This window comes from Abramis brama, assembly GCF_963993115.1.
Source record: "Abramis brama genome assembly, chromosome: 12".
NCBI lineage: Eukaryota > Metazoa > Chordata > Actinopteri > Cypriniformes > Leuciscidae > Abramis > Abramis brama.
Window position 1 is genome coordinate 20,869,182 of NC_139974.1, and position 26,246 is coordinate 20,895,427.

At 41.3% G+C, this 26,246-nt stretch overlaps 1 protein-coding gene across 15 annotated transcripts in view; it reads left to right on the forward strand.

Moving 5' to 3' along the window:
* thrb (thyroid hormone receptor beta) overlaps window positions 1–26,246 on the forward strand; it is a 519,521-nt gene that overhangs the window by 21,520 nt on the left and 471,755 nt on the right. The window contains exons 2-3 of one of the 15 annotated variants that reach the window (XM_084132017.1): window positions 18,590–18,760; window positions 19,086–23,099. The exons of the other annotated variants lie outside the window; for them this stretch is intronic. Coding sequence (XP_083988143.1) covers window positions 19,392–21,059 — 1,668 coding nt within the window. The 5' untranslated portion in view covers window positions 18,590–18,760; window positions 19,086–19,391 and the 3' untranslated portion in view covers window positions 21,060–23,099. Of the gene's footprint in view, window positions 1–18,589; window positions 18,761–19,085; window positions 23,100–26,246 lie in introns of those variants that run through there. 15 annotated transcript variants of the gene reach the window in all.

Consider the following 26,246-nt stretch of genomic DNA (forward strand, 5'->3'; position numbering starts at 1 on the left):
GGAAAATCAAAGAGATATAAAAGAGATATAAAGATGATACAGTTCTAAAAGGAATTAAAAGTGTAAAAAGATGATACATAGATAAACTTCTCATCTGGCAAAACACTGGTGTATATTTTTTCACAGCTGCTTGTTTTTCTGTGATATTTATTTTCCCATGTTGATTGTACTGTGTCTGTGGTGTTCTGACGTCTCCAATAGATCAGATTTTTCCCTAAAATCGGACAGGATGAGCTCTAGCAAAGGAATCGATCCAGTCCGCACCCCAAAGATTTGTTCGGAGGCTCTAGGACTGACTACAGTCCACACCCCACAGAACAGATTTGGTCCCCGACCTCAAGTTTCACATTAAAGGGTTAGTTCACCCAAAAATGAAAATTCTGTCAGTAATTACTCACCCTCATGTTGTTCCAACCATGTAAGTCTTTCGTTCATCTTCGGATCACAAATTAAGATATTTTTGATGAAATCTGACAGATTTCTCACTCCTCCATAGGCTTTCAGAGGGACCCAAACTCGCCGGCCCAGAATAGTTATTAAAAACATCGTTAAAATAGTCCAAGTGACTACAGTGGCTCTACATTAAGTTTATCATGCGACGACAATACTTTTTGTGCGGAAAAACAACAAAAATAACGACTTTATCCAACTATTAGTGTTCTTCAATGTGGGCCTCTGACGAGAGTTCACGGGAGCGCCAGGGCGCATGCGCGAGAACTGAGATTACAGCGTTCTTCTTCTTCTTCTACTTGTTACTGGCTGCTCACTCCTTGGGAGTATTACCGTCATCTACTGTACAAGATGACGTCCCGACATTGCCGGAAGCGCAAAACGGTCTATTTATAAGCAGAGGAAGACGCGCACTGTATGTAAGCTATTCAACACTTATTGTGATTTAGGTCTCGATGATGTCGGGACCAGAGTCCTGCACGGGTCCGATTTTGTAAATCCGCATCCGCCCGTACCCGCAGTGCTTCAAACCGCATCCGACCCGTTATCCGTCAACAGCACTAATTAAAATCCGCACCCGACCCGCTTAAAATAGAACCGACACCCGACCCGCACCCGAAATAAAATCATTTTAGCCAATCACATTATAGACACAATTACAATTATTGCCAGGTCATACAGAAGTTATAACCACAATTAACACAAGGACAACTTCAGCCGAAGCTGTCAAAAGGCCGGTACATGAAGAACATGGCTAACGTTACCACAAAACTGAGTAACCTAACAGACGCGGCTACAACACTATATCTGCCACGCAGTTTCGTCTACCCTACATCAGACAATTTTGGGTTCAAACACGCCCTGCACACCACACATACTGAACAGTGTTACATTTGAAAAATACTGTTCGACAGAACTGCTTGGTTTGTTACCAGTTATCTGCGTGCTTCCTCGGCGATGTTCCACATTTGCGGCTATAATCCAACACGAAACTGCATGCAGCAAAGCCTTTCACAATATTGTTTTCTTCAGATAACTCCAAATTTCTCCCACACACTGGACTTGACTTTTGATGACGTATTGTCGACACAGCTTTACAATCTCCACTAGCTATTCTTTTCTTCAACTCCTCAGCATCCATCTCGACGACTGCAGTGAAAGCAGATCGCGCGTGCGCAGTTATGAGGAATTTTTAAAACTGAAAGTATAGATTCCTGGGAGGGTGTGGCGCGTGGGCACAAATAAACTGATGTGGATTTTAAATTATTTTATCAACTTGAAATACAGGAATATTTTTGTAGATGTGTTCCTTAAAATATGCATATATTTTTACGTTTGCATGTGATTGTTTTAAACCCGTGTTTAGACCCGTGTTTCCCCCGTGTCCGACCCGCACCCGTATCTGACACAGTTGGATATTTTTCACCCGTTTGAGCAAAATTTGCGGGTCACCCGTCGGGTACCCGAACCCGTGCAGGACTCTAGTCGGGACGTCATCTTGTACAGTAGATGGCGGTAATACTCCCAAGGAGTGAGCAGCCAGTAACAAGTAGAAGAAGAAGAAGAACGCCGTAATCTCAGTTCTCGCGCATGCGTCCTGGCGCTCCCGTGAACTCTCGTCAGAGGCCCACATTGAAGAACACTAATAGTTGGATAAAGTCGTTATTTTTGTTGTTTTTCCGCACAAAAAGTATTGTCGTCGCATGATAAACTTAATGTAGAGCCACTGTAGTCACTTGGACTATTTTAACGATGTTTTTAACAACTATTCTGGGCCGACGAGTTTGGGTCCCTCTGAAAGCCTATGGAGGAGTCCGAAAGTATTCAGGTTTCATCAAAAATATCTTAATTTGTGATCCGAAGATGAACGAAAGACTTACATGGTTGGAACAACATGAGGGTGAGTAATTACTGACAGAATTTTCATTTTTGGGTGAACTAACCCTTTAAACTCACTACTCTACCACAGACTCAGGTCATCAACATGGTTTCATCTCTCAATTTCCCAATTAACATTTCAGAGTAATTTATGTTTGTCTCTTACCCAATTCTCAGTGCCATTTGAGTTCAGTTTAGAATCAAAAGGAGCATGCAAAAATAAAATACAGTGTAATCAGTTGGATGTACAGTGGCACAGTACTCATTCAGTAAATGCACAGATGTGTTTTGAGTCTGGATTTGAATGTGACTACTGTAGGAGTACATCCGATCTCTTCTTGAAAGTGGTTCCAGCTGTGGCTGGCATAATAGCTAAAAGCGGACTCACCATGCTTAGAGTGATTCCTTGGTATTTCTAGCTGATGTGATCCTAATGATTTGAGTGATCAGTTAGGTTTATATTCAGTGAGCATATCTGCAATGTATTGAGGTCCTAGGCCATTGAGTGATTTATATACCAGTAATAATACTTCAAACACTTTAAAGCTAAACATTTTTTTTCTTTAATGCCATCTTAGAGGGCAGAAAAAGTTCTTGTAACTGAATAATCAGCAATATACAGTGGACATATACGTACTATGGCACTGTATGATTATTCACGTATTTACATGGTATTCCTAGGTATTTTACTAAATACGGCAACATCATTGTAGTGTTTGCTTTTTTTATTTTTTTATTAGTGAGAACATTCAGGTCTTTTAAACTGTAGGCAAGAGATGAAATATGGTGTCTCATCAGATAAGTATTTGAGTGTTTTTTGGAAATGGTATTCTGTGAGCAGAGAAAGCAGCTCTTTTGCTCTTCATGCCCAGAACTGATAGCTTGGTGAGCATGTCATAGAATCCCAGAGCAGCTGGCAGGGGTTTGTGCTAAGTATCAAACATGACCCCAGTCTTTACTCTGATCCCTCAAAAGCCACTGGTCTTTCACTGGTCTTTTTTGACAAGTAGATAGAATGAGAGTATAATTTTATCCATCTCACTGGATTTTCAGTTGAAAGGAGATATGCTGCATAAATGTAGCTGATGCTGTTGGCTGATGAGAAGACTGATGTGCCATTAGCCTAATTGATTTAAGTAAACCTTTTAAGTTGCAAAAATTATTTTGTTGGGTTCTGTTGATGTAATAATGTTGGTCATTACGTTAACTTAATATTGTGTGTCATTTAAATTCAAATGTCTGTGTTGATTGAATTTTATTAAAAATTAAGTTGTAGTAACTTAATGAAATTGTCTGAATAACTTTGGAAATTGGGAAATTTAGAATTTTTTTAAAAATTACATTTATCTCACCTAAATGTTTGCTCACCCATTGCATTTTTACAATGGGATAATTTTGTTGTTAAAAATGTACACAACACAAAGAAGCTTGATTTTGATCTTTGAATTAAATTGAAAAAAGTAGCACAAATAAATATAATAGAATAAAGATACCAATAAAGAGAAATAAAGAGAAACGTTTTTGGATAGGTCTAACACTATTCAAAAATACTACAGAAACTGAATAAAGTAATCAAATGTAAAATAACACTGGGTAGTATCTTAGTCCTGACTAAATTAAAAACATAGGCTAGTAATCCTGGTTCCTCAACATTAAAGCTATCTTTTGTTGTTTTGAAAACAAAATGAATGACAACCATGGCTGCTGTCACTTTAAGAGCTAGAGCACGGATCCTGTTTTCATTATACTGTCACATGCGTTTTATGCTTATTTAAGACATAACCCACACCGACTGTGTTTAGAGCAGGGGTCGGGAACCTTTTTTGACCAAAGAGCCATTTTTTCATTTTTGGATAATGCATTTTTCCAAAAGAGCCACAGTAGAAAATAAAATAAAAAATAAATAAATAAATAAATAAATATATATATATATAAAAAAATCAACAGTAGTAATTATTAGGTCCATAGACAACTAAAAACAAACAAATATTTAGCAAACAATAAATAAGTTGCAATATGGAATTAATTGTGCAGGGCTCACTGTGAGGATGAGTTACCAAGTGATGAGCATAAATCCTCTTTTGTGTGCGTGTGTGTGTGTGTGTGTGTGAGAGAGAGAGTGGATGCACACAGTACTATCTGCTGTGTTACGTGAATACTCGACTTGGCATTTTGATATATTTCTGTGTTTATTTGGCCGTTTAGGCGCGCAACCGAAGACAAAGGCTACTATGCTTGTCCGTGTTGCGCTCGGAGCGCATCCTGTCAGTAGAATTCAGTTCTCTTTCACGACTAATCGCGCTTTTAATATTTATTTTCAATATAAAGCACATCCTGCTCTTTTCTTTCTCATTCATTCATGTTTTGTTGTTAATAACTTTAAACAGAATCGTCAACTGAAATCTGCGCGGATTATCAAAAATACGACACATTTATAGGACATTTCAACACTGCATTTCAATAAAATTATATATGAAAGTTTATAAAGCCTACTTTTACATTTTCGCTGCTGCTCTAGAATGGTTTTCGCCAGCTTGAATCCCAGTGCAGGAGCTGTAGGTTACCACAGAAACGTAAGCGGTTAGTTGATTGCTGTGGTGACTCGTGACACTCGCGAACAGCACTTTTGCCGGTACAACTTTAATATTATTATTATCATAAACTTTTCATTAACTTCAGTAGGCTGTACTACAACAAGGGTAATTGTAATTGGCTGCTTTTTCTGCAGAGAGCCGATCTCTGTTGATGTGTTTTAATTGTTTCATTGATGATTTCAGCAGCGGTTTCTTCATTAGGGCGATCGGGCGACGCACCACCAAAGTGTGAAAGGGACTTTTTCAATCACAATCTCATTCAACCACAGAGTTACGCTAGCAGTCACTCACTGTTGTTCTGCCTCTGGATATAGTCCAATCAGCGCCAAGTCACGTTCTGTGGAGTACCGCCTCTTTTTGGGCGATTTCACTATGGACGAAAATCGCCCAGTGTTCCCATAGATTTACATTCAAAGATTTTTTTTTTCGAACTGCAGGCACTGCAATCAGGCGGGAAGGAAGTCGACCGGAAGTTGAAGCCGGCCGCGAGCCACCATCTTGTAGCAGAACTTCACCTGCAGTTAGCATCCCATTGACTCCCATTCATTTTGGCGTCACTTTGACAGCGAATAACTTTACATCTGAGGCGTTTGAAGACTCCATTTGTCCATTATTTATTTCTAAAGAAACACGACAATGTATAAAATGCTCCATTACCTTGTAGCTTATGTTATGGCCCCATAGAAGCAGTTTTTGTAAAAGTAGGCTAACGATTGCGTCATAACCACGCGACTCTCTGTCGCACAGTAGAGAGATTACCGTATGGACGGGAGGAGAAGCTCGCGGGCAATCGGGGGGACGTGGAGGCAAAATGACAATATAATTAATCAGAATACCTAGCAAAAGTTGCACCTGCTCCAAGCTCATGTACAGCTCCTACTCACACTCTCCGTCTCTGCAAGATTCGGAAGGGAATGATTCAGATTTCTCTTGGCACAGCTACTAGAAGACAGACGGGTTGCTCACGTGGTCCGTGTAACGCTTTGCTCGGTTTGAGTCTGCGCGTCAGGAAAGGAAGTGCTAAGAAATCGCTAAAAATGGGCTTCACTTGTCTCAATTGAGATCCAATGAGATCGCTCTGTCCACTTCTTATACTGTCTATGACTGCAATGCATTTTCTATGGGTTCCGGGAGGGCTCGCACTAACGTGCTTTCGTCATCATACGTAAACTTCACTTGTGCAGCGATTGGTGGAAACAAATATACCTCTAATAATATCTGTGACATCCAATAATTTCCTCAGTGCATAACTTACATTTCACGGACATATTCTCCATCTGTAAATATTAGAAAGTCAATATTTCCAGTTTGCTGTCATGAGTGGGCGAGCTTTCTGCAAGCTCGTGAACGAGCGCTGCCGCGTGCATGCGCGCCGAACAGACGGAGCGCAATAGAATAGGAGCGCAATTATTCTGACTAAAATATACATTAGCACTAAATTATAAATATATTTAGCTAAAATATTTGTTGTTGAATATTTGTTGTTGTTGGTGAACATAAATGTGCTAGAGAATTTCAAACCTACATGTGTATTTTTATGATATTAGCTTTGTTTTTATTTTTTATTTTTTATTTTAAGTTTAGTAAATTTAACTACTTCTTTAAAAAGCATTATTTTGTTTTTAGATTGTAATGTTGCAATGTTAGAATGTAATGTGATTTGACCCCTTTTTTGGATAGACTGCAGATAGACAGCAAGGTTACACTATGTTTGTTTTTATAACCTTCAATATGAACATTGTTTGTAGGACAATATTGATCAGGATATTAAATATTAAAAAAATAAAAAAATAAAAAATACAGTTATATTATACCATACATCGCCATTTAGCCCAAAAATACAGATTTATTTGGCAATTGGCTATTTCCCAACCCTACCGGCTGAAGTTTTAGCTAAACTTTAGGCTAATGATAGCTACATTATTATCACTGTTAAATTGTTATTTAACAATTAGCCTACATTCAGTCCTGGATTAATAATTCAGTTTGTTGCACCCCCCCCCAAATTTTTTTAGCACCAGCCGCCACTGGATGATTTGTTGGTAAAGGGTGAGAGACCTCGCGAGCCACATGATTTTTGCCAAAGAGCCAGATGTGGCTCGCGAGCCATAGGTTCCCGACCACTGGTTTAGAGGATACTCACCAAGACCAAAATTTTGACATTGTGCATGTTTTTGACTGTTAAAGCGATATAATCCTCAAAAAAAAAAGCTGTTTGTGGGGCGGCTTTACTCTATGTACTGTATGAGTTCAGAGAAAGCCATCTTTCTGAGAGCGTGTGAGTACTGAATAGTTTAAAATCACTTGAATGTTTAAACTGGTAGGACTTAAAAAGACGTGCAAATGGTAAACTTTAGTCACAATGCAATGCTGGCCCGATTGTGCAAGTGAATATTCCGCCATGTCCCGACTACCGAAACGCGAGAGTGTAGTATTGCCGCCTGCAGCGCGCTTGATCGATGCTTGCCTTGTGCAACCCATTTTGAGAGACAGAGAGAGAGAGAAGACACGGCACCACTGAATCACTCACGCTGTTTGTGAAATTGCGTCTCGCAGAAAGTTATTTAAAATGACTGATTTGATTTTTATAATCTGTGTGGATTAATTTACTAATACAATTTATATGCTACAGTGAATCAATGTTTGCGGGAATCTCCCCCATTATAAGTGGGAGACCTGCGGGAATGATTAATATGATGCACAGTAGGCCTACCGGATGCAAATTCGAGCCCTGGATGCATTTCCATTTTGGAAAGAGACTTTTTGAAAGTAAATTGAAAGATTTTAAACATTCGATCAGATACAGAATGCCTTCCCAAGCTAAAGGAATACAACATGTTGCTAACATCCCATTCAAGAGCTGATTAAGTTAAAGTAGTAATTCTAATTGAACACTGACACTGTTTTTTTCGCGTTTAAAGGCCAATTCACACTGCACCGACAAACGGCAACAGACACTTCATCTGGTTTTGTCGGATCAGTGTCTGTATTAGTCGGCTCTTGTGTTCCCTGATTGAACGTTGAATCTGCGTTTGTCGGGTCTTGGAATGTCTGAGTAGTGACGTAGTGTAATCTGGTGACTGTCACCATCTGTCGGTGCAGCGTGAATTGGCCTGTATACTGTAAAACTGATTGTATTAAAGCAATCTATAGTATAAAGTGCTGCAGTATATAAATTAAGTAGCCTGAAGGGCTACCAGGGATTTTAGGAATTTTGTGAGGCCTGCAATCAGTGGCTACGTTTACATGCAACCAAATAATCCATTTGTAATCGGATAAAAAAAAAAAAACAATTATATGGAAACTAGATTGTAAGCCTGTCTGATCCACACTCCGGAGCAGAAGGTGGTGGTAATGCACCAAAAAACTGGTTGCCAACCACAGTAAAAAACGAAGAAGTAGTAGACGTGCTGAACGAGCTGTTCTTCCTGTTGAATAAAGTGTCATATAAATGATTGTACCGTCATTCTAAAATTCTCCTTTCACTCAGTGTCTGTGAAGTGGAGCAGGACAACGTCCCACCAGTCCTTGTTTCAGATTCTCATCCACAGATGACTGGTTTTGGGCGTGGGGAGGGGCATTTTTACTGCGTGATAAATATAAGCAGCACGGCACAATGGTTCATATGCTCGTCTCCAAATTATGACCAGAAATGGATAAATATTAAGTATGCTGTTTAAAACAAATAAAGAACCAATGTAGGAGAATAGTTAGTATGCGCAAACAGCTGGAAACTCTTGAATCTTGTGACATATAAACGCGCACATCAAACCGATCACGTTTAGCATTCATGTAAACACTACGTTCAGATTCATCAATCGGAATGAATTCAGTCCGATTGAAACAAAAGTTGTGCATGTAATTTACAGAATCTCTCCAGATCCTTCAGATTCCCAGCTCTGTGTTGGTGCTTCTTCTCTTCAGTTCACTCCACTCATCAGGTCAGGGAACTGGGACGGTCATGGCAGAAGCTTCATTTTGTGCTCCGTAACACATTTTTGTGTTGATTTTGATGTTTGTTTTGGATCGTTGTCCTAATGGAAGATCCAACCACGGCCCATTATAAGATTTCTAGCAGAAGCCGTCAAGTTTTAATTTTTTATCTGTTGATATTTGATAGAATCCACAATGCCATGTATCTGAAAAAGATGTCCAGGACCTCCAGCAGAAAAATATGCCCACAACATTTAAGATCCAACGGTATATTAAATTGTACACATGGGGTACTTTTTATCCTTGTGTGCACCAAACCCATCTAGGTTTTTTTTTTGTTTTGTTTCATCTGACCACGGAACCCTGTGCCGTTTGAAGTTCCAGTCGTGTCTGACAACTGAATTTGCTGGAGTTTGTTTTTGGATGAGCGAGGAGGATTTTTCTTGATACCCTCCCAAACAACATGTGGGGATGTAGGGGTTGTTTGAGTTTTTTTTTTTTTGGTAAGCTTCTGACCCCAAGACTCAACTAATCTCTGCAATTCTCCATCTGTGATCCTTGGAGAGTCTTTGGCCACTCAGACTCTTCTCCTCACCATGCATTAAGACAATATAGACACACGTCCTCTTCCTGGCAGATTCGTAACATCTTTAGTTGATTGGAACTTCTTAATAATTGTCCTGATGGCCAAAATGGGGATTTTCAATTCTTTAGCTATTTTCTTACAGCCAGGCCATCCTTAAAAATATTCTTGTTTGCCGTAACCCGACCGACCCTGTCAATTTAGGACCGACCCAATTAATTATTTTTTTCCCCTTTTAGTCCGACTGACTTGCCGGCTGTAAACTTGCGTTAAGACCTACCGATTTTTTTTTTTACTCTTCAAACAACTAATACAAATGCAGTAAAATGATATTAATTATATTTTATTAAGTATTGTGAATATAAATTGCCCATACTCCTACATAGGCTACGCTCTTTCTTTTAAATAAAAACCCGTGGCGTCATAAGGGCTGTAGGCTATATGCGAAATGAAACCGAAATCGCGACACTCAGGGGCACGAACCTGTCAATGGTGTGAGAAGGCAGAATCGCCACACACCCCTTCCAACTCCCAGAGTTATCCTTCCCGCCCAGATCCAATGCTACCACATCTTTACATTAGCCTACTATTGGGGAGTTCCAGCGTTATGGACGTGACATTTGTAGTCAAAACTTGAAATATAAATTATCAGAAAATGTGTTTAATACTAATATATTGAAACGTCTGTTTATACATCCATACTCCCTTAATAAAGGAGTCCAGACGTTAGAAAAATATCAGTATACACATGCGTTTTATATTTAATATGAGGGAAATACACTTGCGTTACGGTCCGGACGTGACACAAAAAAATCTTTAACTTTTAGGTGGTAAAATATGTTTTAGTAATTCTATGAATTACACTAGCAAACCAAAAGTAATATACCCACCGGATGAAGAAGGGTTGGCTCTCCACAGAACATAATATATTTATTTTATTTTTCGTGCTCGCATTTCGCATGAGGAATAAACAATGTTACGGACGTGACCGCTCTGAAAGCGGCACTACAAGACTGCTTTAAACTTTCGCAGAGATCTCAAACAGGCATTTAAAACACCAAATATTAAGGATTGGAATATCAAGCAAAATAATATTCGATGATTGATCGAAAATCGTATCTCTCCCCCCACATACTCACCGGTAAGACGTTCTGACATTAAATTTCTCTGTAGCCTGTAGGCTAATAGGCCTATGCATTGTAGCCCAGTCATTAAAAAACGATTTAGTTTCATATTCATGTTTAAATAAAATAATATATTTTTTTTCATTTTATGTTGATTATATGAAAAGTGAAAAGCATGAATAAGATGATCCCGAAAATATCGGGAGACAAATGGAGTGGGCAGACATGATTTTGACCACTTCATTAAGTTTGTTTTTGTAGAAAGCCTTTCTTTAAAGTGAATTTCGTTTTGTATTAATTGTATCTTAATTTTAATCAATGTTTCATCAACTAATTGCCTGGATTTAATAAATAAGAAGAAATACAGGCAATATAATCAGGACACGGCGCATTGGAGAATCTCCATTCACTCTGGCGCGTTCACTGCTGCGAAGATCGCGAGTCATCTTTGACACAGAAAACACTTGTTTATTAATAAACAATTGAAATGTCTCCTTGATATATTTGACATATTAATAATCATTACTTTTCCTAGTTCTTTGTGACAGCTTTTAGGTGCGTTATTGGCAGCACCACCCTTATACATGAACGCGTCCCCACCGCTCAATAGTTAATATTATTCTTTGGTGTTCAGTTTATACAGGTTTTCTAATTGTTATTTAATATATAAATATAAATGTATAATTTTATTTTTTTATCAAAATCTCTTTTTTTTTTTTTTCTCGACACCTCTTTAACTTGGCACGAAATTCTGTCAGTGAAGGCCAGATATGCAAATTTGTTTAAATTCATACCTACGTAATCACCATGACCAAAATTGTACTTTTTTTTTTTACATTGAATCTTGAAAAAAATATGTAGTCTGACCTACCGATCCTTTTTTTTTTGGCTGTTACGGCAAACCAAAATATTTTTAAGGATGGCCTCAGCACTGGACCGGCATTTTCTGTCTTCCGCTGAGTCCTGGCCGTAGACAGATCATGTTTCACGCTGTCAATGCAGTGGTCCGCGTTGGGCTGATCTTATTCACACTATCGAGTGTAGGTGCAGCATTCTAACATTGAGTCATAATGAGCTGTTTGTGAAGAAATTATCCGCTTCCAAATTATGTCATTTTAATCACGAAATTGAAACATTAAAAAACAATTTGCTCTTTATGGTGTGCCAGTGATAGAGCGCGGCAGCAATGAACCAACTGATCAGATTGCAGCGTAACAACATTGAATGCTCGGCCGAACAGCTGATCATAGCTGTACAGGGCGCCTTATTATTTTTCATCTCCATAAATATATCTAGTAGTAAAGCTAATGCAAGGGCTAGAAATCAATTAATCTTTTGCTGATACTTCCTTGTCATCATGGAGAGCGCAGTTCATGGTTGCATAGCAACGACAGACGCCACGGGAGAGCAAGCGCTTGTGAAAAGGAGACAGCGGCGTGCCCGCGCTTTCCACTTGTTTTTACCATAGACAGTTTTTACACATCTAAGGTGCGTTCCATTCGACAGGGTCCATACGCAGTGTTCACTGCTCCCCTACTCCATGAGCACGGTATATCAGTTGAAGTGGACTTCACTGACAATAACCGCTCATTTGAAACGCCCTGCAAACGTCATCAAAGAAAGTCAACGACGGGGTCGCGCAGATTATGATATAACATAAATATATAGGACTACATTCATATTTTAATTTTTATTATTATATTATATATTTACAATTATATTGCACTATTTTACAACTACCTAAAATAAAATCACTTTACTTCACAAACTAGCTAAGCTGGCTGCATTCACTGAGGTAAATTATAATCATTAAAAATAGTATATGTAATATTCACAACAATAACCGTTAAAAATACTGTCATTTGTATAACAATGGCGAAATGTATGAATACTTACACACATACGTAAACTCCTCCATCGTTAGTTATGACCGTTCTGACTGGTGATGACGTGGTGCGTGAAATGACAGTTGGGTGATCATCGCTCTCCACTTCCTGTGAAGTGATGTATCGTTGTTCCCTTATTCCCTATGCCGTGCGCAGTGCCCTTCGAACTGAACATGTTCGCTCCCTTCGGATTGGAATCTCACTTAAGATGGCAGAATACCCTGTGAAGTCCACTTCGCAGTCCACTTACGGTCAAATGGAACGCACCTCTAGAGCGACGTTGTTGATTGTTTGAGCATGTGACTGCGCGTTTCTCCTTGTTTTCTATTGTTATGCGCAGCATATTTTCTGCACGCACAGACACAGCCATAGACAATGAATTGTTTGTTCGGTTAACGAAGAAGAGCATGATGTACTCTCACCTAAAGGATTATTAGGAACACCTGATCAATTTCTCATTAATGTAATTATCTAATCAACCAATCACATGGCAGTTGCTTCAATGCATTTAGGGGTGTGGTCGTGGTCTGGACCACACCCCTGAACTCCAAACTGAACACCCCTGAACTCCAAACTCCAAACAATCTCCTGAACTCCAAACTGAATGTCAGAATGGGAAAGAAAGGTGATTTAAGCAATTTTGAGGGTGGCATGGTTGTTGGTGCCAGACGGGCCGGTCTGAGTATTTCACAATCTGCTCAGTTACTGGGATTTTCACGCACAACCATTTCTAGGGTTTACAAAGAATGGTGTGAAAAGGGAAAAACATCCAGTATGCGCCAGTCCTGTGGGCGAAAATGCCTTGTTGATGCTAGAGGTCAGAGGAGAATGGGCCGACTGATTCAAGCTGATAGAAGAGCAACTTTGACTGAAATAACCACTCGTTACAACCGAGGTATGCAGCAAAGCATTTGTGAAGCCACAACACGCACAACCTTGAGGCGGATGGGCTACAACAGCAGAAGACCCCACCGGGTACCACTCATCTCCACTACAAATAGGAAAAAGAGGCTACAATTTGCACGAGCTCACCAAAATTGGACAGTTGAAGACTGGAAAAATGTTGCCTGGTCTGATGAGTCTCGATTTCTGTTGAGACATTCAGATGGTAGAGTCAGAATTTGGCGTAAACAGAATGAGAACATGGATCCATCATGCCTTGTTACCACTGTGCAGGCTGGTGGTGGTGGTGTAATGGTGTGGGGGATGTTTTCTTGGCACACTTTAGGCCCCTTAGTGCCAATTGGGCATCATTTAAATGCCACGGCCTACCTGAGCATTGTTTCTGACCATGTCCATCCCTTTATGACCACCATGTACCCATCCTCTGATGGCTACTTCCAGCAGGATAATGCACCATGTCACAAAGCTTGAATAATTTCAAATTGGTTTCTTGAACATGACAATGAGTTCACTGTACTAAAATGGCCCCCACAGTCACCAGATCTCAACCCAATAGAGCATCTTTGGAATGTGGTGGAACGGGAGCTTCGTGCCCTGGATGTGCATCCCACAAATCTCCATCAACTGCAAGATGCTATCCTACCAATATGGGCCAACATTTCTAAAGAATGCTTTCAGCACCTTGTTGAATCAATGCCACGTAGAATTAAGGCAGTTCTGAAGGCGAAAGGGGGTCAAACACAGTATTAGTATGGTGTTCCTAATAATCCTTTAGGTGAGTGTATTTTGTATACATTTTTGTTTTTGTTTTGTTATTAACTGTTTTGAGAACTGGAAATGCACAATTCATGCATACAAATCTGTAGATATTAATAAATGAAGATGGTTAAATTAGACCGATGCATCAAAAGTCACATTCCCCCCCCCCCCCCCCCCCCCCCATAATCTTTAGATCCCCCCCCATGTGACCCATGTAAGCGGGGAATTCCCTCCCAGTTTAAAAAACGAAATTCAGGCCCTGCATTTATTAAGACAAACCTAGTAAAAACTAATGCAGTCTACACACTGACTTGGCAGCTCTGTGAAATGTAATACAACAGTGCCACCTACTGTCTAAATGCATTAACATTAAAAGTGTGAGGTGAAACTCTTTTGCATAGACATAAGTAAATGGGTTTGTCAATTATCCTGAAATAAAAAAAACAAAAACAAAAATCAGATCTTGTGCATCCTCACATTGGAGTCCCGAGTTCATGTACAAAGTTTGGTTTCGATACGTGACAGAGTTCCTGAGATATGGACGACTTCCTGTTTGGCGACTACGCTGCCGATTTCGTTTGGCTGTGACGGGCAAACGCTTCCGAAAATCAAAAATCCTTCTTGTAACTTTTGTGAGGCTTGGTCCAAGGATTATGTACGTCCAGTTTCGTGAAGTTCGGACCAAATTTGTGACCTGTGAAAATTTAGTTTCGCTTTCTGTTCAATCCAATATGGCAGACGAACGACATGGACTTGTGATGTCATCTTCGCGAGCAACTTACACCGGTACTGACCGTACGTTTTAAAGTTGGAACGGTGTCTCTGTCTCAAAGGGCCTAGGCAGCAGGAGCTGGCCAAAATGTATCTCCCGGGAATAATAATAACTAGAAAAATGCATTTCCAGAGGAACTGCAAAGTGCTCGGGTGCAGTGCACTAACGTTAGCAGGTAGTGGATAAGGGTGCGTTGAAGTTTGCTTGATCTGAGAATTTCAACAATAGTACTTTTTTCAAGATTGTGCAAAAAGGTGAAAAGTTATGTGCATTAAGAGACATGTCTGCAATGTAGACTAGTGCCAATGGCATTGTTTATGTAGCTTGGTTGTTGGTTTTGAAATAATTGGTTATGAATATACAGCAGAGAGTGGGAGTGTTTTGGGTGATGAAATAGTAGCCTATTGAAAAGAAGTTGACAGTCTTCATTTACTGTATCCAATAAGCCAATACAAAACTCACCCAGCTGTTCTGTGGTTGAGTGTTCCCTTTGATTAGGAACAAATTTACTATCTCAAATTAAGGTCTACCGTAGAAACGCTGATTTTTATAGCCTACTGTCAGTCCTCATATTGTAATTAAATGAAAAACGCTATCAGTTTCACTAGTAGCTTACTCTAGCGATGCAATCGCAACAACATGGATAACGCTGTTTGGCCTTGCCTAACTTTATATGACATATGCGCCATATGCTAGAGTTACACATCCCGCTGCCATTTCAGGGCTTTAATTTCGGTGCGGGAATGTGGGGATTGCGCATAATTTAAACCATTCCAGCAAGGTTAGCTTACAGCGAGAAATTCCCGCACAAATATATTCGCTTTATCTCAGAACAAATGTTTAAAAAATAAATTCACAGATGCGAGAAAAAAGATGTCAAACTGTCTTTTATTTTCAAATTTAATTCCTCAATCAGCGCTGGACCGGCATTTTCTGTCTTCCGCTGAGTCCTGACCGTAGACAGATCATATGTTTCACGCTGTCAATGCAGTGGTCTGCGTTGCGCTGATCTTATTCACACTATCGAGTGTAGGTGCAGCATTCTAACATTGAGTCATAATGAGCTGTTTGTGAAGAAATTATCCGCTTCCAAATTATGTCATTTTAATCACGAAATTGAAACATTAAAAACCAATTTGCTCTTTATGGTGTGCGAGTTGTTACGCTGCAAGCTGATCAGATGGTCCGTTGCTGCTGCGCATTGAATGCTTGGCCGAACAGCTGATCATAGCTGTACGGGGTGCCTTATTATTTTTCATCTCCATAAATATATCTAGTAGTAAAGCTAATGCAAGGGCTAGAAATCAATTAATCTTTTGCTGATACTTCCTTGTCATCATGGAGAGCGCAGTTCATGGTTGCATAGCAACATAGACTACATTCATATTTTAATTTTTATTATACTATTATATATTTACAATTATATTGCACTATTTTACAACTACCTAAAATAAAATCACTTTACTTCACAAACTAGCTAAGCTGGCTGCATTCACTGAGGTAAATTATAATCATCAAAAATAGTATATGTAATATTCACAACAATAACCGTTAAAAATACTGTCATTTGTATAACAATAGCGAAATGTATGAATACTTACATACGTAAACTCCTCCATCGTTAGTTATGACCGTTCTGACTGGTGATGACGTGTTGCGCGAAATGACAGTTGGGTGATCATCGCTCTCCACTTCCTGTGAAGTGATGTATCGATGTTCCCTTATTCCCTATGCCGTGTGCAGTGCCCTTCGAACTGAACGTGTTCGCTCGATCCCTTCGGATTGGAATCTCACTTAAGATGGCGGAATACCCTGTGAAGTCCACTTCGCAGTCCACTTACGGTCAAATGGAACGCACCTCTAGAACGACGCTGTTGATTGTTTGAGCATGTGACTACGCGTTTCTCCTTGTTTTCTATTGTTATGCGCAGCATATTTCCCGCACGCACAAACACAGCCACAGACAATGAATTGTTTGTTCGGTTAGCGAAGAAGAGCAGGACCAGCGGTCAGCATAGGACGACGCACGGCAAGAGCGCGCTAGTGGTTTTTCAGAATACTCAGTTCTCCTGTTATTTCAGTGTTGTATTTGACTCAAGGTAAGACTATCTTCGATTCTCTGTTTATTTTTCATTTTTAACTTCACATAATTCTGTATTTTATTTAGACGCGTTGCTACATTAATCAACGGCTGCGCGTGGAAATTATTATTATTATTGCAGTTCTAATAGCACTTAAGTATTGACTCCTAGCAGTTTCGATTTGCCCCGTTTTCGCTTTATTGACTTAATTGGCCGACTGAGACAGCAACTGTAAAATAGATATAAATAGAGCAGTTTCAGGTCACTTCCTCAGGACCAGCGGTCAGCATAGAAGGACGCACGGCAAGAGCGCGCTAGTGGTTTTTCAGAATACTCAGTTCTCCTGTTATTTCAGTGTTGTATTTGACTCAAGGTAAGACTATCTTCGATTCTCTGTTTATTTTTCATTTTTAACTTCACATAATTCTGTATTTTATTTAGACGCGTTGCTACATTAATCAACGGCCGCGCGTGGAAATTATTATTATTATTGCAGTTCTCATAGCACTTAAGTATTGACTCCTAGCAGTTTCGATTTGCCCCATTTTCGCTTTATTGACTTAATTGGCCGACTGAGACAGCAACTGTAAAATAGATATAAATAGAGCAGTTTCAGGTCACTTCCTCAGGACCAGTGGTCAGCATAGAAGGACGCACGGCAAGAGCGCGCTAGTGGTTTTTCAGAATACTCAGTTCTCCTGTTATTTCAGTGTTGTATTTGACTCAAGGTAAGACTATCTTCGATTCTCTGTTTATTTTTCATTTTTAACTTCACATAATTCTGTATTTTATTTAGACGCGTTGCTACATTAATCAACGGCCGCGCGTTGAAATTATTATTATTATTGCAGTTCTAATAGCACTTAAGTATTGACTCCTAGCAGTTTCGATTTGCCCCATTTTCGCTTTATTGACTTAATTGGCCGACTGAGACAGCTGTCCTCACTCAAGCGGTGAAAGCATTATATCTATATCTATGTAATTTGCGCGCTGTCGCGGAAGCGTCAGCGGAAGCGTTCAGCTCTCGTGTTCAGCCTCCTCGTGTTAAGACCGACTCGGGTAAAGACCAGCGACTCTACCTGCGCGACTCCACCTAGCAAGGACACCAGAAAGGCACTTAAGTATTTCGTTTTTCCTTTCCCTTCCCACTTTAATCTTATTTTACAACTTCATCAACATTTGTTTTCAAAACATTCCTGTTATCTCTCGGCAACGCCCCCATCACACGGAAAAGGCAGCGCAATTCTGCTAATCTGCGTCCCATTCTCTCATCCTCACACACACCTCTCTCTCTTTCCGTGGGTCTATGGAATTGTCAGTCAGCAGTCAATAAAGCTGACTTTATTCCAGCCTTTGCATCTCATTCTACTCTTAGTATCCTGGGCTTGACTGAGACCTGGATTCGTCCAGAAGACTTAGCAACCCCTACTGCTCTCTCTAACAACTTCTCTTTCTCTCACTCTCCTCGCCAGTCTGGGAGGGGTGGGGGTACAGGTCTTCTCATTTCTAACAATTGGAAATACTCAGCGCTCTCCTCTCTATGCAACAACAACTCATTTGAATATCATGCTATTACACTTACAACTCCCAATAAGATCCATATTGTAGTCATTTATCGCCCCCCAGGTCAGCTGGGTAACTTCGTAGAGGAGCTGGATGTGCTGCTGTCCTCTTTCCCTGAGGACGGCACCCCGCTTCTAGTCTTCGGTGACTTCAACATCCATCTGGAAAAGCCGCATGCAACTGACTTCATCTCTCTCCTAGCCTCTTTCGATCTCAAACGTCTCATCACCACAGGTACTCACAAATCAGGCAACCAACTGGACCTGGTTTACACACGCAACTGCATCACAGACAACATCTTGGTGAGACCTCTCCATGTCTCAGATCATTTCCTCATTACTTTCAGTCTACATCTCTCTACCCCTGCACCACCAACCCCCCCACCAGTCACTTTCAGGCGAAACCTGCGCTCACTTTCTCCCTCCCATCTTTCCTCTGCCGTGTCTTCTTCTCTTCCCCCACCCTCACAATTCTCATCTCTGGATGTGAATACCGCAACGGATACCTTATGCTCCACTCTAACCTCTTCTCTAGACAATATCTGCCCTCTCTCCTCCAGGCCAGCACGCACTACTCCCTCTAACCCCTGGTTGTCTGAGGTTCTTCGTGAACACCGGACCGAACTCAGGGCAGCGGAGAGGAAATGGCGCAAATCAAAAGACACATCTGACCTGAGTATGTATAAATCTCTCCTCTCTTCCTTTTCTGGTGATGTTCATGCTGCAAAATCTTCATACTTCCACAACAAGATCAACAGCTCTTCCAACACACGACCACTCTTCAAGACATTCAACTCTCTCCTCTGTCCACCTCCACCACCACCCACCTCCTCTTTAACTGCTGATGACCTCTTTAACTGCTGCTGATGAACTTCTTCACCAACAAAACAACAACTATCAGCAGTCAGTTCTCAGCTCCACACACACAGGAACCCAGACTGACCCCTTCCACAGCCAATAACCCTCTGTCCACCTTTTCTCAGCTAACCGAGGAAGAAGTATCTACACTTCTCCTCTCCAGTCATCCTACCACCTGCCCTCTTGACCCCATCCCCTCACACCTTCTACAAGCCATCTCTCCCACACTTCTCCCAGCACTCACACACATCATCAACTCATCCCTCCATACTGGCACCTTCCCTACAGCATTCAAGCAGGCTCGGGTTACTCCACTGCTTAAAAAACCAACGCTAAACACATCATATGTAGAGAATTACAGACCTATCTCTCTCCTACCATTCATTGCGAAAACACTTGAAATAGCTGTTTTCAACCAAGTAACATCCTTCTTGTCTCTAAACAACCAGCTAGATGTCAACCAATTTGGCTTCAAGAAAGGGCATTCTACTGAGACTGCACTACTGTCGGTCACAGAAGCCCTACGGATCGCAAAAGCTGCTTCCAAATCTTCAGTCCTCATTCTCCTGGATCTGTCTGCTGCCTTCGACACTGTGAATCATCAGATCCTTCTGTCCAGCCTCTCATCACTGGGCATCACAGGAACTTCACTCCACTGGTTTGAGTCCTATCTCACAGGTAGGTCCTTCAGGGTCGCATGGAGAGGCGAGGTATCCAGAACTCATCGACTGACCACAGGTGTTCCCCAGGGTTCAGTTCTTGGTCCCCTCCTCTTCTCCATCTACACCACATCACTGGGACACATCATACAAGCACACGGTTTCTCCTACCACTGCTATGCTGATGACACACAGCTCTTCCTCTCATTTCAACCAGATGATCCCACAGTGGCTGCACGGGTCTCAAGTTGTCTGGCGGACATCTCGGCATGGATGAAGGAACATCACCTGCAGCTCAACCTGGCAAAGACTGAGCTTCTCGTCCTCCCTGCCAATCCGTCTCTACAGCACAACTTCACTATCCAGCTAGATTCATCATCAATCACCCCATCAAGGTCGGTCAGAAATCTTGGAGTAACGTTTGATGACCAGCTGACCTTCACAGATCACATTTCAAAGACAGCTCGATCATGCAGGTTTGCACTGTACAACATCAGGAAGATCAGGCCTTTCCTAACTGAGCATGCAACACAACTTCTCGTCCAGGCCCTGGTCATCTCTAGGCTTGACTACTGCAATGCTCTTCTGGCTGGACTTCCATCATGTGCAACCAAACCTCTACAGATGATCCAGAGCGCTGCAGCTCGTCTCGTCTTCAACGAGCCAAAGAGGGCCCACGTCACTCCTCTGTTCATCTCTCTGCACTGGCTACCACTCGCTGCTCGCATCAAGTTCAAAGCATTGACGCTTTCTTACAGATCTATCACAGGCTCAGCTCCCTCCTACTTTCACTCACTACTACGAGCCTACATCCCTACCAGAAGCCTACGATCGGTCAACGAGCGACGTCTCGTGGTTCCATCACAGAGAGCCACAAAATCACTTTCCAGAACATTCTCATTCACAGTTCCATGCTGGTGGAACGCTCTCCCCACCCTCATCCGGAATGCAGAATCCCTGACAACCTTCAAAAGACAGCTGAAAACCCATCTCTTCCGTGAGCACTTAACCGCATAAAAAAAAAAAAAAAAAAAAAAAAAAAAAACCTCCCCTTTCCCTCTAAAACCTCACTTATCGGGCTTATGCTACTCTGAATAATGCCTGAACTTCGTATCTTGAGCACTTCTTGCGTTGTTTTTGTTTTTGCCTCTTCATGATGACTCGCTTAATCTAGTCCTAGTTTGTAAGTCGCTTTGGATAAAAGCGTCTGCTAAATGACTAAATGTAAATGTAAGAGCATGATGTATTTTGTATAAAGTTTTTTTTTTTTGTTATTAACTGTTTTGAGAACTGGAAATGCACAATTCATGCATACAAATCTGTAGATATTAATAAATGAAGATGATTAAATTAGACCGATGCATCAAAAGTTATCCCCCCCCCCATAATCTTTAGATCCCCCCATGTGACCCATGTAAAAAAATAAAAATAAAAAAATAAATCAGATCTTGTGCATCCTCACATTGGAGTCCCGAGTTCATGTACAAAGTTTGGTTTCGATACGTGACAGATTTCCTGAGATATGGACGACTTCCTGTTTGGCGACTACGCTGCCGATTTCGTTTGGCTGTGACGGGCAAACGCTTCCGAAAATCTAAAATCCTTCTAGTAACTTTTGTGAGGCTTGGTCCAAGGATCATGCACGTCCAGTTTTGTGAAGCTCGGACACAATTCGGAATTTCAACAATAGTACTTTTTTCAAGATTGTGCAAAAAGGTGAAAAGTTATGTGCATTAAGAGACATGTCTGCAATGTAGACTAGTGCCAATGGCATTGTTTATGTGGCTTGGTTGTTGGTTTTGAAATAATTGGTTATGAATATACAGCAGAGAGTGGGAGTGTTTTGGGTGATGAAATAGTATTGAAAAGAAGTTGACAGTCTTAATTTACTGTATCCAATAAGCCAATACAAAACTCACCCAGCTGTTCTGTGGTTGAGTGTTCCCTTTGATTAGGAACAAATTTACTATCTCAAATTAAGGTCTACCGTAATTAGCGATGCTTTGATTGCTGCTGTCAAGATGGTTGTCATCACCTACACAGAAACGCTGATTTTTATAGCCTACCGTCAGTCCTCATATTGTAATTAAATGAAAAACGCTATCAGTTTCACTATTAGCTTATTCTAGCGATGCAATCGCAACAACATGGATAACGCTGTTTGGCCTTGCCTAACTTTATATGACATATGCATCATATGCTAGAGTTACACATCCTGCTGCCATTTCAGGGCTTGAATTTTGGTGCGGGAATGTGGGGATTGCGCATAATTTAAACCATTCCCGCAAGGTTAGCTTTTATAGTGCGAGAAATTCCCGCACAAATATATTCGCTTCATCTCAGAGCAAATGATTAAAAAATAAATTCACAGATGCGAGAAAAAAGATGTCAAACTGTCTTTTATTTTCAAATTTAATTCCTCAATCAGCGCTGGACCGGCATTTTCTGTCTTCCGCTGAGCCCTGGCTGTAGACAGATCATGTTTCACGCTGTCAATGCAGTGGTCTGCGTTGCGCTGATCTTATTCACACTATCGAGTGTAGGTGCAGCATTCTAACATTGAGTCATAATGAGCTGTCTGTGACGAAATTATCCGCTTCCAAATTATGTCATTTTAATCACTAAATTGAAACATTAAAAAACAATTTGCTCTTTATGGTGTGCGAGTGATAGAGCACGGCAGCACCAACTGATCAGCTTGCAGCATAACAACATTGAATGTTCAGCCGAACAGCTGATCATGGCTGTACAGGGTGCCAATTAATGAATTGCTAGAAATCAATTAATCTTTTGCTGATACATACTTGTCATCAAGGAGAGCGCAGTTCATGGTTGCATAGCAACGACAGACGCCACGGGAGAGCAAGCGCTTGTGGAAAGGAGAGAGTGGCGCGCTCGCGCTTTCCACTTGTTTTTACACATCTAAGGTGCGTTCCATTCGACAGGGTCCATACACAGTGTTCACTGCTCCCCTACTCCCTGAGCACGGTATATCAGTTGAAGTTGAAAACGTCCTGCAAACGTCATCAAAGAAAGTCAACGACGGGGTCGCGCAGATTATGATATAACATAAATATATATAGGACTTCATTCATATTTTAATTTTTATTATTATATTATATATTTACAATTATATTGCACTATTTTACAACTACCTAAAATAAAATCACTTTACTTCACAAACTAGCTAAGCTGGCTGCATTCACTGAGGTAAATTATAATCATCAAAAGTAGTACCGTATATACCCGACTATAAGACGACCCTGAATATAAGACGACCCCCCCATTTTCCAGACTTATTTTTGGGACAAAAAGAGATTTTTGTGGAAAAAATCTGGTTTTCAACAGTAAATAATTTAATTTGAAAATTGCAGTGATAATTCATTCTCTCTCTTCCAGCACGCGCGCGCACATTTCTCTCTCTCTCCCTCTCGCTCTGCGTCCCTCTCTCTCTCTCTCTCTCTCTCTCTCTCTCTCTCTCTCTCTGCGTCTCATGCGCGCACCTCTATCTCTCTCTCGCTCTGCATCTCGCTCGCGCACCTCTCGCTCTCGCTCTGCGTCTCGCGCGCGCACCTCTCTCTCTCGCGCGCTCGCTCGCTTGCTCTGCGTCTCGCGCGGATTAACTTTTGTGCATTATCTTTTATGCAGATTAACATATTGGAAGGGAAAACTGGTTTTGTCTTAATAGGTCGCGTTTCAGTCACTATTTCATATTAATTCCGTTGTTCTTTCTCCCTTTCACCCCGTGATTTTGTTTATATCGCGAATATAAGACGACCCCACATTTTTCAGCCTATTTTTAGGACAAAAACCTCGTCTTATATTCGGGTATATACGGTATATGTAATATTCACAACAATAACCGTTAAAATACTGTCATTTGTATAACAATGGCGAAATGTATGAATACTTACACACATATGTAAACTCCTCCATCGTTAGTTATGACCGTTCTGACTGGTGATGACGTGGTGCGCGAAATGACATGATCATCGCTCTCCACTTCCTGTGAAGTGATGTATCGATGTTCCCTTATTCCCTATGCCGTGCGCAGTGCCCTTCGAACTGAACATGTTCGCTCCCTTCGGATTGGAATCTCACTTAAGATGGCGGAAAACCCTGTGAAGTCCACTTCGCAGTCCACAACGCACCTCTAGAGCAGGGTTCACCAATCTCGGTCCTGGAGGGCCGCTGTCCTGCAGAGTTTGGCTCCAACCAGCTCCAACACACCTGTTTGAAAGTTTCTAGTATGCCTATGAGACTTTGATTAGCTGGTTCAGGTGTGTTTAATTGGGGTTGGAGCTAAAGTAATCAAGAAATCAGATATTAAACTAGAATAAGGCTATTTTCGAGTGGGTTACATCCTCCCCTCCTTAATCTACATGCATCCTTGCATGTTGCACGCTACACTATTTCAGATGCTAAGGGCGTTAAGTGACATATGTAAGGTACAGTGTCAAGGGAAAGGGTTTGGGAGAAAGCTTGGTCTAACCCAGTTAAAATGGAGTGCATAACTGTGACTAATGGGTTCCCTAAAGTTGGGTAGGTCAGCTTTTTGGGAGCTGTTTTATCCCTAGAGGATCTTCTCAACGCCACCTCTTCTTCAGGGGCAACCTCGTTGTGTTCTTTTACATTTCCACTTTCCTCTGTCAACACCAATCCAATTCCTGATCCATCTCTAGGACTACAATGCTCACTCAGGTCCGTTGCAGGAACATTAGGAGGATTTCCTTCGGCTCGTACAATCTCAGGTGCAGGTGAGTATTGAACTTGACTAGCCTCACTATTTCTATCACCTCCAACACCCTCAGGTTCAAATGCTGGAGCTGCAGGGTTCAGTGTGGAGACATCAAAACTCACATTAGCTTCTTGACTTCCAGAGACAGGCTCATTTTCAATCTGGGTATCCTCTTCAGTGAATTCTACAGCATGAGACCTTTGCTTTAGTCTGGTTTCTTCTTGTGGAATCCCTCTATCCTGTTCAGAAATAGTGGAAGTCGAAGGTTGGTCGTAAAGGGAGTAATACTCGGCCTCATCCTCCTCTTCAGACAGTTCTCCATCTTATTCAGCTTCATCATCAACAGGAAAAGGTGAGTGATCGTGTTTCTGTCTGGACTTAGACTCTCTGGGACATACTTCCTTGACAGTGGATGGAAGAAATCCACATGGCAAAAGCAGGTCTCTATGTAAAACTCTTTCAGGTCCACTTGTGTGTTCTGGGACGACGACATAGACAGGTGAGTCTTGGATCTGTTTAACAACAGTGTATATGGTTTCACTCCATCGATCAGCGATTTTATGCTTCCCTCTGATGCCGACATTCCGCACAAGGACTCTGTCTCCTGCTACCAGTGTGGACTCTCTCACTTTGCTGTCAAATCTCTGTTTGTTCTGTAAAGCATTCTTAAAACTGTGTTCAGTGGCCAGTCGATAGCTTTCAGTTAGACTCTCCGTCAGCTTCTTGACGTATTCAGAGTGGGATAGTTTACTGCTTCCCTCAGGGCTCAGCCCAAAAGCGATGTCGACTGGGAGTCTTGGCTGGCGACCAAACATCAGCTGATATGGGGAATAGCCAGTAGTATCATTTTTAGTGCAATTATACGCATGGACAAGGGGCTGCACAAATTCCCTCCACCTCACTTTGTCTCCCTCTTCTAATGTACCCAGCATCTCAAGAAGTGTTCTGTTAAACCGCTCCACGGGATTTCCACGTGGGTGGTAAGGTGTTGTCCTCGTCTTTTTAATGCCAAGTAGCATACACAGGTCTTTGATCAGGGCTGATTCAAAGTCGCGACCTTGGTCACTGTGCAACCGCTCGGGGAATCCGTAATGAATGAAAAAGTTGTTCCATAGAGCTTTCGCCACTGTTCTTGACTTTTGATCCACTGTTGGAACCGCTACTGCATATTTAGTGAAATGGTCCGTAATGACCAAGATGTCCTTTGTTCCTTTTCCATCAGGCTCCAGTGAAAGATAGTCCATACAGACCAACTCCAAAGGACGGCTTGTTTTTATATTCACCAAGGGAGCGCTTCTCTCAGCCCGTGCCTTTCTCCGTATACATCTCTCACAGGTCCTGATTCTCTCAGTCACGTCCATGGCCATACGAGGCCAATAGAATCGGGCACGAACCAAGTCCAAAGTTCTGTCAGTACCCAGGTGTCCGACAGCATCATGGAGGTTCTCTAGAGCTGTCTTTCTGTA